The sequence below is a fragment of the Cynara cardunculus genome (assembly GCF_001531365.2).
Source record: "Cynara cardunculus var. scolymus isolate 2C chromosome LG 2, CcrdV1, whole genome shotgun sequence".
In the NCBI taxonomy this organism is placed as follows: domain Eukaryota; kingdom Viridiplantae; phylum Streptophyta; class Magnoliopsida; order Asterales; family Asteraceae; genus Cynara; species Cynara cardunculus.
In genome coordinates this window covers 64793701-64808971 of record NC_037529.1, presented here as the reverse complement: position 1 = coordinate 64808971, position 15271 = coordinate 64793701, and the positions used below count along the sequence as shown (strand labels likewise).

General features: G+C 32.0%; 1 protein-coding gene across 1 annotated transcript; it reads left to right on the top strand.

Annotated features, from left to right (window-relative positions):
- Positions 1-12513: 12513 nt before the first annotated feature.
- On the top strand, positions 12514-13526 carry LOC112506305 (anther-specific protein SF18-like). Its single transcript, XM_025110313.1, has 2 exons — positions 12514-12568; positions 13165-13526. The coding sequence occupies exons 1-2, from the start codon at positions 12514-12516 to the stop codon at positions 13524-13526; spliced, it is 417 nt and encodes a 138-aa protein (XP_024966081.1).
- The last annotated feature ends 1745 nt before the right edge of the window (positions 13527-15271 follow it).

Genomic DNA, 15271 nt, shown 5'->3' with positions numbered 1-15271 from the left:
GATAAATGCACGCCTACCTAGTGATTTGCTTCTCACGTACATCAAAATCAAATATCACTTTTTACATTCTCATAACATGATTTGACATCAATAGGGTACAAATAGCATTCCCATAAAGGAGTACATATAGCAATCCCATTCCCATATTGATTATGTGTGAAAAATCTTAGACATTTGACAACCATTGTGATGTTGTGGTTTTGGGAATATTTGTTGCGATTTTTGATGTGCTTTTTTGTGTTCCCAAATGCATTCTACTTGATTTGATACCCATTGTACGACTTGGTCCTATGTTGTCTCACCTTGTCCCAGTTCTTGTCCATGTACCATGTCACGCCAACGTGGGATAGTGAGTTCTTGTTCTGTCCCATGCTGCACCAGACATGGACAATGAGTTTTATCCCGTCCCGTCCCATGTACCAAACCCAGCCTTAGAGATAAATCAGTGTTAGCGATAAGATAAATCTTGTTTAACAAGATTAGTTTTTGTCTTATCCTCTTGCACGAAAAGGACAACCCCATACCTCACATAGAAAAGTACACATTTGATAAATAGTAAGAAAAACATTTCAATACATCAAACTAGACATTTTTGGAATGAACATAGTTTTTACAAAGCGACTTGAACTCGTCTTGTTAGATTTAGGCTAAATCTATGTTTTACCTCAATATTGAGCTTCCTTTGGTGAAAAGATGAAATTCTCAAGCTACAACTCCAAATTTATGGTGCAAACCCTCAAGAACTCCATTTTCTCTCAAAATATAGACAAATGAGAATCCAAGAGAGAATGAGAGTTTTTGGTTCAAAGAAGCAAACCCTAAATTTAAATGACAAAGATGTGATCTTACCTTCAAACTATAAAAAAAAACCCAAAATCATCAAAGAATATTTAATCATCTTTGTCACCATCTTAAAGATCATTTAAGTCGAAACCACATCCTCAAGAATCACTCGAATCAGGTAAGAAATGTGAGAGTTATGGCCAAATGAAGAAAACCTCGATTTTGAACCCCAGCAGGCTTATGCGACTCTTGGTTGCGACCCTAGGGTCACATGCCAGGGTCTCTCTTGCCCGAAAATCCCCCCTACGTACATAAAGTGCGACTCTAAGCCATGGTGCAAGGGTCACGGTTCCTAGGCTCGCGAAACACCCTTTTTCCGTGTTTTTGTCTTTTATTGCGTATTTTCGACATTCGACCGAAACTCAAAACTCCCAATACTTACCAAGACATTCCAATGATAAAGAACATATGAAAATTGAATTCATTCAATACTAAATCTTCCGACGTTACATCTACTCTTTGGTACAACATCAGCCGGACCATTACAATACCTGACCCTCACTTCCCTCGTTCTAGTCAACCCATAACCATTTCAACATACATAAAATATATTTGCATGCTTCAATTATTTCACGTAATTTTTTCTTAATAAATCACTATCAATTCACAATAACAACAATAAACTTTATGCTTGCATTCCAAAAATTGCATGTGAGACGCACATGTAGTCTACATGTTGTAATGCTTTTCTCGTAACGACACTTGATATCCTTACAATCTTGAATAATCGGCTAAGCATTATTATTATAATAACAAATAATGAATAGTCATAATATGTTTCCTATAGATCGGTCAGATCTTCAAATGACAGTTCATTTAGTGTAACATCCCTAAAATTTAAAAATAGCAGTAAAGAAAACCTTGGTGAAAACACTGGAAATACCACACAAATATGTATTTATATACCCAAAAAGTGTGTTAATGATTACAAGATAGCAAGTTTCAAAAGTTAAATACCATAGTACTTTTGACTTCTATCTAATTCTAGTAAAACTTGATTTAAGTTGAGGGTTACTACTACTACCAAAATCTACTATCTTCAAGAATCGTATCACGTCACTTACAAAAATGCTATCCCTTTAGGTCCGCCATTACTAGGACCTGTTATACATAATGATAAAAAAAATGTTAGTATTAATGTCTAGTGAGTTCAAACAATCTAAATCAAAATATAAAGTTGAACATAAACGGGATGTTCAAAAATAGTAACTTTCTTTTTAAGGCAGAGAAAAAGTATGTGTACATCCTACTTCACGTCCCTATGTGTGAGATTCATTGGTTCTATTTGTATTTGCAAGTATTGCAGTTACTAACATAATTCCAAATGATTTCCTCGACGAATGAGGTTTCGATTGGCTGAACTCCGTACTCCTTTTCCTCTCTAAACTATTCATCATATTACCGTAATTTTCTGTCGAAAATGGGGCTGAACTATACATTTTCCATCTCTTCAAATTCTCTCCCTCTTGAAATTATTACTTTTTATTTATATTTTAAAAACTTAGCATAAATTAAAATATCAACATGGCTACTTTTCATGAAAATAACTTTTACTTTTTTTTCATAAAAAACTTTAGAGTCTGAATAAATATTAATCGTGTATGCGTTTTTGTTTTAATGACGTGTATGCATCAACATCAATATAAAACAACACGTACGAAATTATGATACTTTACTTATTGATTAATATTTTTCAAGATCTCTATTATTTTTGACACATATTTCTAATGCTTCTTCTTTCGATTCCCCTATAAATACTTGCGAATCTCTCGACCTTTTCCTCACCCATCTCGTACCTATTGTTCTTCAGCTTCGTCATAACTTCGAAAATGATAAAAAGATCGGTATCTATCCTTGTATTGTTTTTACTCCTCTTCGTTCTTGCCGTCTCAGGTGCTTAATAAACTTACATTCATCATTTGTTTCTTAAAACAGACTGCTTTCATTTCTATGTTTAATTTCCTTCAATAATAATAATAAAACATATAATTTAATATTTTGAAGTTATATAAATAACAATATTTTGGAATCGTAAATAGTCTACTTTCGCATTTTGTAACCAAAAAATTCTATTGCTCGATCAAAAGCCTCGTCATTTATTCCTTCCAAAACATGATAGCATGTCATAAATTAAGACATAAGTCATGTTTGATAACCATAGGTTAATTTATTTTATAAGTTTATGGAAAAACATTTGTTTTGTAAGTTGTAAGCTAGATTTTCAAAAGCTACTTTAAATGGTGCTGTAATAAGCTCCGAAAGTCCTTTTTCACTTTGCACTACTAAAAAATATGGTTTTTCCAACGGCAAAATCCGTCGGAAATCCGTCGGAAAAACAACTTTCCGACGGATTTTGCCGTCGGAAAAACCCCCGCCGCTAAATGCATTTTCCGACGGAATTTCCGACGGATTTGTATTTTCCGACGAAAAAATCCGTCGGAAATTCGTCGTGCAATTTTATTATATGTTATCCGTCTTTTATATTTTTTTAATTAATTTTTCAACATCGTTTTTTAAATTACTTTAAATTATTATTTAATTTATTAGCTATATTTCAATTAAAAGCTAGTTTATAGCTAGTTTGGCAAATATTGCATAGAAAATACAAGATTTTTTAATTGCAATCAATTGGTTTCTTGTAAAATTGGGGTTTTTGTGTTTGTTTCACTTAATAATACACGTGACACATTTTCTTATTAACCTAGATATCCAATTTGTTATGCGAGCCGACTAATCTCAGGGCGACCATCTGCTTTGTAGATAGCCCGTAGTCATTGCATTTGAACCTCCGTGGTCACAAGAGGATTTTTAATTCTCATTGGATTTGAACCTGGGACTTCCTGATACTTTTGATCTTTGGATCCAAGTTCATATCAATCAGACACCAACCTTGTGGTTAACACAATTATCTTTAATATCTTGTGTACAGGGATTCGGGTGTATGGTTAATTTGGGGTGGTTTAGAGCTAAACTGCATCCTTATAAATTAGTAACATCAAAATAAAAAAATTCCACGAATACGTTTCTATATTCTATACGATAAAAAGTCTCAATACGTACGAAATGTATAATAAAAATAATGTAAAAGAATTAAAAAGTCTCATAATTTTTTCAAATACATCTAAAAACTAAATTCAAAATAAATTCGATAATTACGTGACACCAAGGAATTTATAACCATAAAACTTAAAAGGGATCAATGAAATATAAATAATCAATAATTTTATAATTTATAATATATTTTTTGAAAATGTATAAAAATGTATAATACGGTTTGAACCACGATTTGATAATTCAAAATCATCAACACCAGCGAAAAGTTCGGTTTGATAAAAACGCAAACCACAAAACGCATCGTTAAAATTCTAATGAACCGTAAATTACAGTGTAATGTGAACGGTATATGGTGTTTAAGAGTTTTAGATGAAAGAACCCTACTTGTCTACTTTCTTTTAATTAAAGTTCATAATTAATTGGATGAACAGAAATAGGGGCTGCAGCGAAGCCAAAATTATGTGAAAAGCCAAGCAAATCAATATGGTTCGGAAAATGCGACCAAAAAAAGTGCGACAGTAGGTGCAAATTTTGGGAGCGTGCAGTCCATGGAACTTGTCTCGTGCGCCAAGCCAATGCCGCCAGTTGTTTCTGCTATTTCCACTGTCCCAAAGACAAGTCGCCACCACCTCCCAAAGCTGCCCCACCTCCATCTGACGGTGGTTCATCCCCTCCTCCTCCTCCTCCTGCTGATGGAGGATCGCCACCACCTCCTGCCGATGGCGGAGGATCGCCACCACCTCCTGCCGATGGAGGAGGATCACAGCCACCTCCTGCCGAGGGTGGAGGATCGCAGCCACCTCCTGCCGATGGCGGATCGCAGCCACCTCCTGCCGATGGCGGAGGATCGCAGCCACCTCCTGCCGATGGCGGAGGATCGCAGCCACCTCCTGCCGAGGGCGGAGGATCGCCCCCACCTCCTGCCGATGGCGGAGGATCGCAACCTTCTTCCAAACACGAGACAAGAAAAGCCAAACTAAAGGTGAAAGCTTAGAAAGGGTGACATCGATGAATGTATAGCAAGACTTCTATGATCATGAATAAACATAAAATGCTTATTAATTAACAAATTTATTGAGCATTTTCTAGGGTTTGATGTGTGTAACTTTTAATCGATGGATTATGATTCTCATGCGTACGTGATTCAATAATATAATAAATTTTCTTTTTTATATAATGTGGAGCGTCCAAAACTCAAAATGATTAAATTAAACGATTGCAATTCAAACGACTTGCTTTTTATGTTAGGTTTTATTTTATTTATATAAGTTATTCTTAATAAACAATTTCAAAATCGATGAATCTGATAAGCAAATCAAGGGAATGTTTACCAAACGTTTATTTAGTATGTGTTTGTCAAATCAGTTATTTTACCGGATAAACATGGCAAGTACCAAAAGTCTTGTTCAATTACCGGGTAAATTGTTGTATACGATGCCATTTTGATGGACTAGAGTCTTACCGGGTAAGATTTGGGTAAACGACCCAAGGCACTTTCGATTTTTGGTTTACATGGTTTTCATTTTCACAAAATTAGAATTAGTTTACAAAATTCTATAAACGATAATATAACATTACAACAAGTGTTATGTCGAAATACAACTCTTCCATCTCCATCATAGTGTCAAATTTGAAGATAGAAACAATAATGTAAGGTTTAGTTTTTTTAGTCTTGAGAGCTTGAATCACAATTTGTGATTTCGGTTTCTAATCCTATTTTGGTTTCGGTTTCGCTTTCGCTTTCTTATTTATAGAATAGAGATCCTCCATTCGTGTTCAAATCGTACACCATCTTCCAATAGTGGAACCACGTTAATTTGTGATTGTTTACTTGTTTGTGTTTAATTGATTGCATTTTACAGTAATTTCGCTTATTCATCTTTAATTATAATTTGACCTGATTTGTTCCGAATTTAGTTGTTGGTTAACTACCGCAATTTGGGTTTTTTCTTGGACCGTGTGATCAAATCCAAACAAGTAGTAACAGAGCTACGGTTTTAGGCATTACGATTTTGTGTATCTAATACCAACAATGGTATAGAATTGTATGGCTTCGATTATTTGACACCAACTATTGGTATCAGAGCTCAAAATTTGGTTCTTGGTGAGTTCTTTTTGAAGACATCTTCTTGTTTGTAGCATAAAATTTAGGCATTATTTGTTTATTTTTCAAAACACGTCAAGCTTTATTTTTGTATTGAGAAGACTAAATAAATAAAAACTAATCGGGAGAAAGTTCGAGCCGCATTTGATTCTCCATCTATGGAACACATTGGGTGGTCGTTTAGTGTTCTTTGATCCATATGATGCCCAAATTTGGTTTCTATCTCGAAATTCGCTCAATAGCCAGGAGACAACGTTTATGTAATGAGGCCAATCACGTTGAATCATTTGGGGGCGCTATGACAATTCGACACTTCTCTTTTGGTCAAGCTATTCCATTCAAAGCCTGTATTGGTTGTATTGGTCACCGTACATGGATTCATCAACAAGTGTTGGTTAAGTGCTACATTTTCGACATTTGAAGATTGTCGTAATGTTTTAGTTTTTTGGGATTTGATGTGACTTTTGGTTTATTTTTATGTCTCTGAACGCACTCTACTCAATTCTTATCAAACAATTGGAGACATTAATTGCTTTTCATACAACTTTGTTTTATTGTTTTCTGAAGTTTTTCTTTAAAGAATACAACAATCGTATTGAGACAAATTCTTGTTTGGGTGCATTCGAAGAAATTGACATACACAAGTTTGGAGAAACTTTTCTCATTTGGGGTGTTTTGAAGAACCTGACACTCGTTTTGGAGACATCCGTTCCCGTTCGGAGGATTTTAAAAATTTGGAGCTTGGTTGAAGACTTACTCTTGCATTGTAGGATTTTGGATCTTGGATTTTAGATTCTGAATTTTGATCATTTTGTTTCATAATTAATTTAAAAAAAAAATTTGAACGCCACCCCAAACCGAACTGACATATGCAACCCCTAACTATGTGATCAGATCCTGACATCATAAAACCATGCAATCCAACCCATGAGTAACCCCTAACCGTATGGTCAAATCCTGACATTACAACCTTATATAACCACATGTGATTTTCTCATTTCAATATACCGAAGTCAAGAAGCCGACTCCGACTCAAGATAAGTTGAAAGTTAAAGCGCTCGTTAGGGACAACGTTAAATCTAGGGTATTTTAGCCATTTTAAACATTTATCTATAATTAATGACTAAAATACCCCTTATTTAACCATTTGGTAATAAATTGATTTAACTGAAAAATGTTTAAAATGACTAAAATACCCTTGATTTAATTGAACTTAACAAAAAAAAAAGTTAACAGTTATAAGAAGATTGAACCAAAAGCGTTATGAAATGACAAATGTAATATAACAAATATGAGTTTTAGAAGTTTGTGACAATATATGTGCATTCATATACACACACATATATATATATATATAGACACACACACACATATATATATATATATATCATATACAGTTATCAATATACATTATCTATACATTCATATATACACATATATATATATATATACACACACATATATACAACACATGTACATACATACATGCATGTATCCAGGATCGATGATACATATATACATATGTATATATACACGTATATGCAACACATACATACATGCATGTATCCAGGGTCGATGATTTATCATATACTTTCACATTTATACTATACATGTATCCATGATGATATATCATATGGATTCACATATATATTATACATGTATCCATGATAATATATCATATACACATATATAAATGCACACATACATATAGAGAGACACATACATGCACATATACGTATAGAGTCATACAGACACATTAGACATATGTATGTATACATGCATACATATACTATAACACATGTATACATATAGCACAAACACGTACACTTTTATGCTTGTAACACGAACCGACGAATACATATAACACATACACATGTTTACATATAACAACATATGCACGTACACATGTATAAATATGATATGAACCGACATAAAAATACATACACATGTGTACATATATAACACATACACATGAGAAAACAAGAAAAAAATAAGTCCATAGCTAATCTGTCACTAATTAGCTACAGATTAGCGACAATTGAAGTTTCTTTTCTTTAAAAAAAAGAAATTTAACGTATTGGTCGCTTGGAATTTCCTTTCCTTTTTCTTAAAAGCAAAAGTTAATGGATTTTGTTGCTAATTAACTACATACACGTGTCCGTCGCTAATCCGTTGCTAATTAGCGACACATCTGGGAGGGAATGAGTTCGTGGTCGATCCATCGCTAATTAGAGACAGATAAGGGTCATCATCAGATGTCATAGCTAATACCCCTTAATTTCTCTAGTGTTAGAAAGGATTGAAGGAGTAGTAAAATATTGGTAAATGTTTATCCATTTTAGGAATATCGAAGATATGCAAGAATACAAATGGAAAGAAATGCAAATCACAAAATGAACAGACATAATCCATGATTGTGGATGTGATCATCACTAGTTTTCCATTTATCACATGATTAACAAAATCACATTATAAGAATTAAGTCTTCGATTTATCAAAAATTATTACATCATTATCAACAAAGGGGATATCGATATAAGAAGCCTTTGATGATACTAACAACATATAAGAGATAAAAATAAATCATTAAAATAAGAAAAATATGTTGATAGATACATAATTAAATTAGTACCCTTAATGATTTATTTTTATTTAATCTATTTTTTATAAAGTTTAAATAATTTGGAGCTCTAAAAGTGTTCTCACATTTTCTAAAACAAGATTGTTTCCGTTTAATCCTCATCTATATATATGTATGTATGTATGTTTTATCTACATACACACCTATATAGTAACGAAATTAATAGTTGTGTGGTAATTGAATTAGATCAGTTCTATTTTATTAGAATTTGAATTGTTATCATATAACCCACCGATCCAGTATACATATTAAAATTTTAGATCCGATTCAATGGTCGACTGTAGTTGGATCAGATCATTTTGTGTACACCGTTAAATTATACATGTGTCGACATTTGTACGCATGAGGCACGACTAATCTTTTAATGGACGTTTTTGTATGATCTACGTAGCTTTTGAAAACAATCTTAAACCTGATGAAAGTGATAGTTATCAGGTATTTTTTATTTATTTAATAAACATCTAAATTTGATTTGCATCAACCATCTTTCTTAGTGCTTTTTAATTAATGTAATACACATATATGTAAATAGAAATATGTTTTAAAAACTTCTTAATTATATTTAATTGTTCATTAAAAGTTCGTTTGAAATATTATTTCTCTTTAATGATCTTTGATGACTAGGTTATGAAAACAAATAGTGTCTACAGACTGCAGGCATGTAGCTCAGTTAACAGAAGGTCGGGATGACTTTTAATTGCCAAAATACTTTTGCTTGTCTTGCTGCTCAATCAGCTGATCACCAAACGCCTCCTCAATTTATTGTCTACGGGGGAGTTCTGAGTGGAACTGGTTAGGATTGTCGATAATCAATTTTTTTTTACCGAAGTTTGTAACATGTAGTTGAAGTAATTTAAGTTGTTATGAAAAAGCTAATATATTACGTGAACATAAGATTGGTTTTGTTGTGCCAAATTTAGCGATGCATGGCAACGACCTTTCGCCTACCTTTTGAGTTTTCGAAATTTCATCCGTCTAATTCATATACATTAGTTCGGCATTTATCCTAACATTACCCATCATGGTGATTTATTTTTCTAGAGTAATTTACTGTAATAAAATTGAGTTTATAAAACAAAAAAAATGTCTAATTATTCTAATATACTATTGTAGAGGAGTTAAGTTTATAAGTTTATAGGAATATAAGGTTTTAACAACTTTTAGGACATCTTTCAAAATAAAGTGTTATATTAGTTATTTTACAAGATACTTTTGATAAATGTGCTATAATTATATATGTTTATAGGACATTTTCCTTTTCAAATTATGTAATCGATACTATCTTATAAAGCAAATTTAACAAAAGTTTTAAAGTCTTAAAATACTAAATGACCAATATACCTTTTATATCACTTTTTCACCCCTTCCTCTCCTCACATACACTCACCCCCTCACATACACTCACATTCTCACAACCGATTTTTTTTTAAATTATAATTTTAAATTTATACTTTATACCCCTATAATTAGTTAATTAATTTACTTAACGTTCTTTACTGTTAGATGTTTCATTTTAAACCTTTATCAAATTAATATACATAATCGTATATCAATTAAAACATGTTTAAAAAATACATTTTTATTTTAACAAGTTACACCATTATAATCGTCTCGTTAATATCTTCGAAATAAGTCCAATATTGAATAGTTTTTTACTTAATTATATTATTATATGTTATATATACTGTGAAAAAATATTTTTAATATTTACAATTTATACTTTTATAGTTATTTGGTTATATATATACTATATATTTTGGGGTTAGGCTGTCCAAATTGTACTGTATACTATGTTCTGAATTAATATGTTCTTGGGTTTTTTTTGAAATATGTATATATACATACATGTATTAATTCAACCTTAATCTGAGCTTCTGGACAAGAAAAAAGGTAAGCAGTTGAAACTTCATTCTAAAGCCCATCTTTTTTTGTCTTTTCATGGCTTATGATATGTCAAATTTGTAGTTTTCTTTATTGGTTTTGAGTRTTTATCTTAAAACTCAAGTTTCTTGGTTCTTTGCTCTTGGTGTAAATCGAACACATTTGTGGAGTCGTTTAAATATGTTGGATTTTAAATATATTGGATTTTAAACTGTCATACAATTTTTTTCATCGATAGCCTGTAATTGGAACTATAACTCTTATTTATTCAAATTGTATTAATATGTAAAGATCAAGTGTAACATATATCATCGTTAAATCTTATCTTATAAAACCAGTGGAACTTCAAAATCGTTAAAATTCATGGCTCCCGCCGCATTGCGTGAGTACACAACTAGTATAAAAGAATATGATGCTTTATTTCAAAAATGTCATAAATAACATGTTAAAACGTCATATAAACTTATTGCAACACTCATAGGACGTGCGTTTGTTTGGTCGATGTCTTAGATAACCTGCATATGCAACTCTTTATATGTATACATAAGCAATTAAAATATTATCTATCGATGTTTAAATTAAGAAATTAATTGAAAACCAGTTCTAAAAAATGTTGTTTAGCGCAAAAGGTTAATTTACGAATTTTACGAAACGAAACTACGTTTACCAGATTTTGTTACGAGTAGTTATGGATTGTATAGTATATTCAAACTTTACGACATTAATCGATTTATAATAATGATACAATGACTTTAATTGGGTATTATACTATTCAACTTACACCATAAAAAAATCTATATTTGTGTAAATTTTTTGCGTAAGGATCAACATTTATGTATAGATTTTTTTAATCTGAAAACAGGGTTTACATTAATGCATAAAACATTTATGTAAACTCTAGCTAAAATGAGAACTCGATTCTAAAAATGGCTACAAAAATGAACTTGGTTAGAAAATCGATTTCCCTTTAATTTTTTTTTATTAACCTTGATATCTAATCCGTTATGCGAGTCGACTAATCCCAGGGTGACCACCTGCTTTGCAGATAGCCCGAAGTCACCGCATTTGAACCTCCGTGGCCACAAGGGGATTTTTATTCCTCTTTGGATTTTGAACATGAGTCCTTTTGATATTTTTGACCTTTGAAGCCAAGTTCAAACCAATCAAACACTAACCTTGTGGTTAATTTCCCTTTAATTTTATTGTCGATCCATTTATATTAAAAAGAACATAATAAACAATAGTAATCTTTTTAGACGAGAAAGTATCATTCATTTTTATTAAGGAAAAAATATCAAAACATTTATATTTAATTTTTCTTTAGGATAGAAAAAATTCACTACTTCATGTTTGACACGATATAGGACTCGTGTAATAAGGTTTTTTTCGTCCCACCAAAATAGATCAAATAAAATGGAACAAAATTGAGATAAAAATTAAAAAAAATCTTAATTTACGCTTACTAAATTAATATAGTCTTAATATAATATTTGTTTTAATGGTCACTATCATCTATCGTTGCAGATGCCACCACCATGGCAACCATTATCGGCCACCACGACTATCGTCTACCACCACCACCCACCTCTACCTTTAACACGTTAACTACAACTACGTGGTTACACCAGTGACCGAATTCATGATCACCAAAATCTAAAACAATGTTGAAGGTAAAATTGATCCCGTTTCTATTTAATTTCCCCTTTTACTACAAGGGACACGAATGAATCCGTAGTTTTTGTTTTACTTAAAACATTTTATTTTATTTTTTTAAAACATTTTATTTTATTTTATGAAACATTTTTTGTTGCAATTTAAAAAAAAAAAACCCTAAATCAATACAAGACCACGTGTGGAAATTATGATATTTAATTAAATTTGATGATTTATATTCTTGAAGATTTTTAATACACAGACTTTCTTGAAACTCCAATTCTTTCTCCTATAAATACTCTCGATTGTCATCATATTCTCTTCATCCAGCTCAAAAATGGCAAAAACTTCACTTGCATTCTTTCTGCTCGTCTTCATTGTTGCTATCTCAGGTACTTAATTAAAAAAATTTAGTCTGTTTTTTTTTTGTTTTTAAAATGTTTTTTCTTTCAATAATGGAGATTTTGAAGCTATGAAAACGCTGATCATGTTAATATAGATGATGTTATCCATGTTCGAGAATTTCCTTATCGTTCAAAAGCGTCATACTAATCGCTCGTGAAATTTGACGTCAAATAATTAAATGATCGATGCTTTTAATTACAAGCGTTTGTTTTCTCAGAAATGGGGTTTAATTTCCTGTAGTGTCACTTACTTCTATCGTTGTTACGATAAATGGTTGGTTTTTTGGTCATTAACTTGGTTTTGTTACAAATAAATCATTATACTTGCGAAAAAGCCAAAGAGACTTGTTATATTAGAATAATTGATCTGGTTTGTCTTGTTAAACAGTCTAATGTGTGAATGATTGCTAAAAGATTGTCTAGAAAATGTTAATTTTTAACACGGTAAGAGTGTTATAACATAACCAATAAAACAGTTTAATTAATAACGTTAATTAATGGCAAACTAATTAAGGGGCGTTGGTTCGTTCTTATCTTGATTAACTTTTTTTTTAACTAAACACTATTTTTAATTATATGAACAGAATTCTCGACCGTGAAGGGGAAAATATGTGAAAAGCCGAGCAAGACTTGGTTTGGAAAGTGTCAGGACACGACTAAATGTGACAAACAATGCATAGAGTGGGAGGATGCAAAGCATGGAGCTTGTCACGAACGTGAATCAAAATTAATGTGTTTTTGCTACTACAATTGTGGTCCTCCTAAGAATACACCTCCTGGAACTCCGCCATCACCACCTCCTCCTCCAGGAAGTCCACCACCTCCTCCTGAAGGCGGTCAGCCTCCTCCAGAAGGTGGTCAGCCACCTCCAGAAGGCGGGCAACCTCCACCAGCTGAAGGCGGACAACCTCCACCAGCTGAAGGCGGACAACCACCTCCTGCTTAAAACAAGAATCTCTCTTAGGATTGGAACCATGTCTAAGCCAAGAAAATGCTACATCTTGAGCACTCGCTCGAACCCATCAATTATCCTTGAATAGCAAGCGTTATATGATTATGAATAAAGAGAAAAATGCTTCCTACTTAACATACTGAGCATTTTTCAATGTGTAATTTCCATTGCATCAATAACCGATAGCTTATGATTCAAATTTACAAGTGTTTCAATAATATAATTAATTTGGTTTTATAATTCTATCAAGTTGCCCGCTCACCCGTTATGTTTACCGTGTTCAGTAATCATATGTGATTTAAGTGTAAGATCGCATATGACTTGATCTTTTTCGTGTTATTTTATATTTTGACCTTTTGCTCGTTTGATCCTTCCCCCTCTCTCTTTATAGAAAAACTATGATCTAAAATTTTCACCGTAGCAAAAAAACATCTCTTATCAATATTATAAACTATAAATAATAATCAACGAAGATTGCAAGAAAATAACTACATGGAAATTTAGAAAAGAGTTTAACATGTGGAAATTTAGAAGGAAAAAATTGACGTGGAGATTAGCCAATTAGTGTATGCTTAAAAATACGTTAATAACAAATTGCTTTAAAATCACTATGCCTAAAAGTCAAGTTATGGTGAGAAGTATAAGAAGAGATTTGCATCAATGAATAAATCTTAATTGAATATCAACACTAATGAGGTGTACCAAGATGCAGGGAATCAATTCCTTTTTAAAATGCAATTCATGAGTGGACATAAGATTAAAAATGATCAAAAGTTCAAGTCTCTTTTTATACTTTTCACTATATAGTACAAGAAAAATCCTAATTAGTGACAAAAAAAAATTTGGTCACTAACAACCTAAAATTGGTCACTAAGGTCGTTTAGTGACCAAAATTTCGATGGTCACTTTTCGTCACTAAATGTCTGTCACTAATTTCCAATAGTGACCAAATTCAAAAAATAAAAATTAAACTGATCATTATATTTTGTGACAACTAATTTAGTCACTAAATAGTTAAAAGTCGTCACTAATTATTCAAGATAACGGCTCTGTTAACATCCGTTAACTTCCATTTATGGCCAAAAAGAAGTGGTCACTAATTAAGAAAACATGAAAAAAAAATTGTTAATTTTTACTATTGTTGTGATTAAATAAAATTAAAATCTGCTGATCTGTAAAGATCTAAACCCAAAATATTAATTCATTTGCAAAACTTATAATTTTTTATCCAAACTAAAAGCAAGTATTTCATTGTCATGTCAATTGATTATCACTAAAACCATTTAATGACCAACCAAAATAAAACATAGAATTCTTAGTTTTGAGATCCTAATGCAGATAATTTTGACATTTGTGTCATAATGAGGTTCAGTTTTTCCTTCATTTGATTCTGCTCCTCTTGAAATTTTACTTGTTCTTCTTTAATTCTTTCTTGAAATTTCACTTGTTCTTCTTAAATTTTCCGAACTTCTTCCTCTAATGCCTTTGATTTGTTCTTCTCCAATTCCAACTCCAGTTGCAGACTTTCTGTGGCTAAAACATGTTTTGTCAAAGCGGCATGTCCATTTATATATCCAGGAATACGATGCAGTTTTTTCAAACAAATTTCTACCGGTGAACACGAAGAAGCAGCTTCCTCACTTGGTAATTCATTTTGCACATCAAAACAAAACATAAATATCATAGCAATAAATAAAATGCAATCATGAAATCAAGCATGCCAAGCATATATGCCTAAA

Coding starts and splice junctions, on each gene's coding strand:
- LOC112506305 (XM_025110313.1), top strand. CDS start 12,514: ATGGCAAAAACTTCACTTGCATTCTTTCTGCTCGTCTTCATTGTTGCT. Junction 12,569..13,164: donor CTTCATTGTTGCTATCTCAG/GTACTTAATTAA, acceptor TTATATGAACAG/AATTCTCGACCGTGAAGGGG.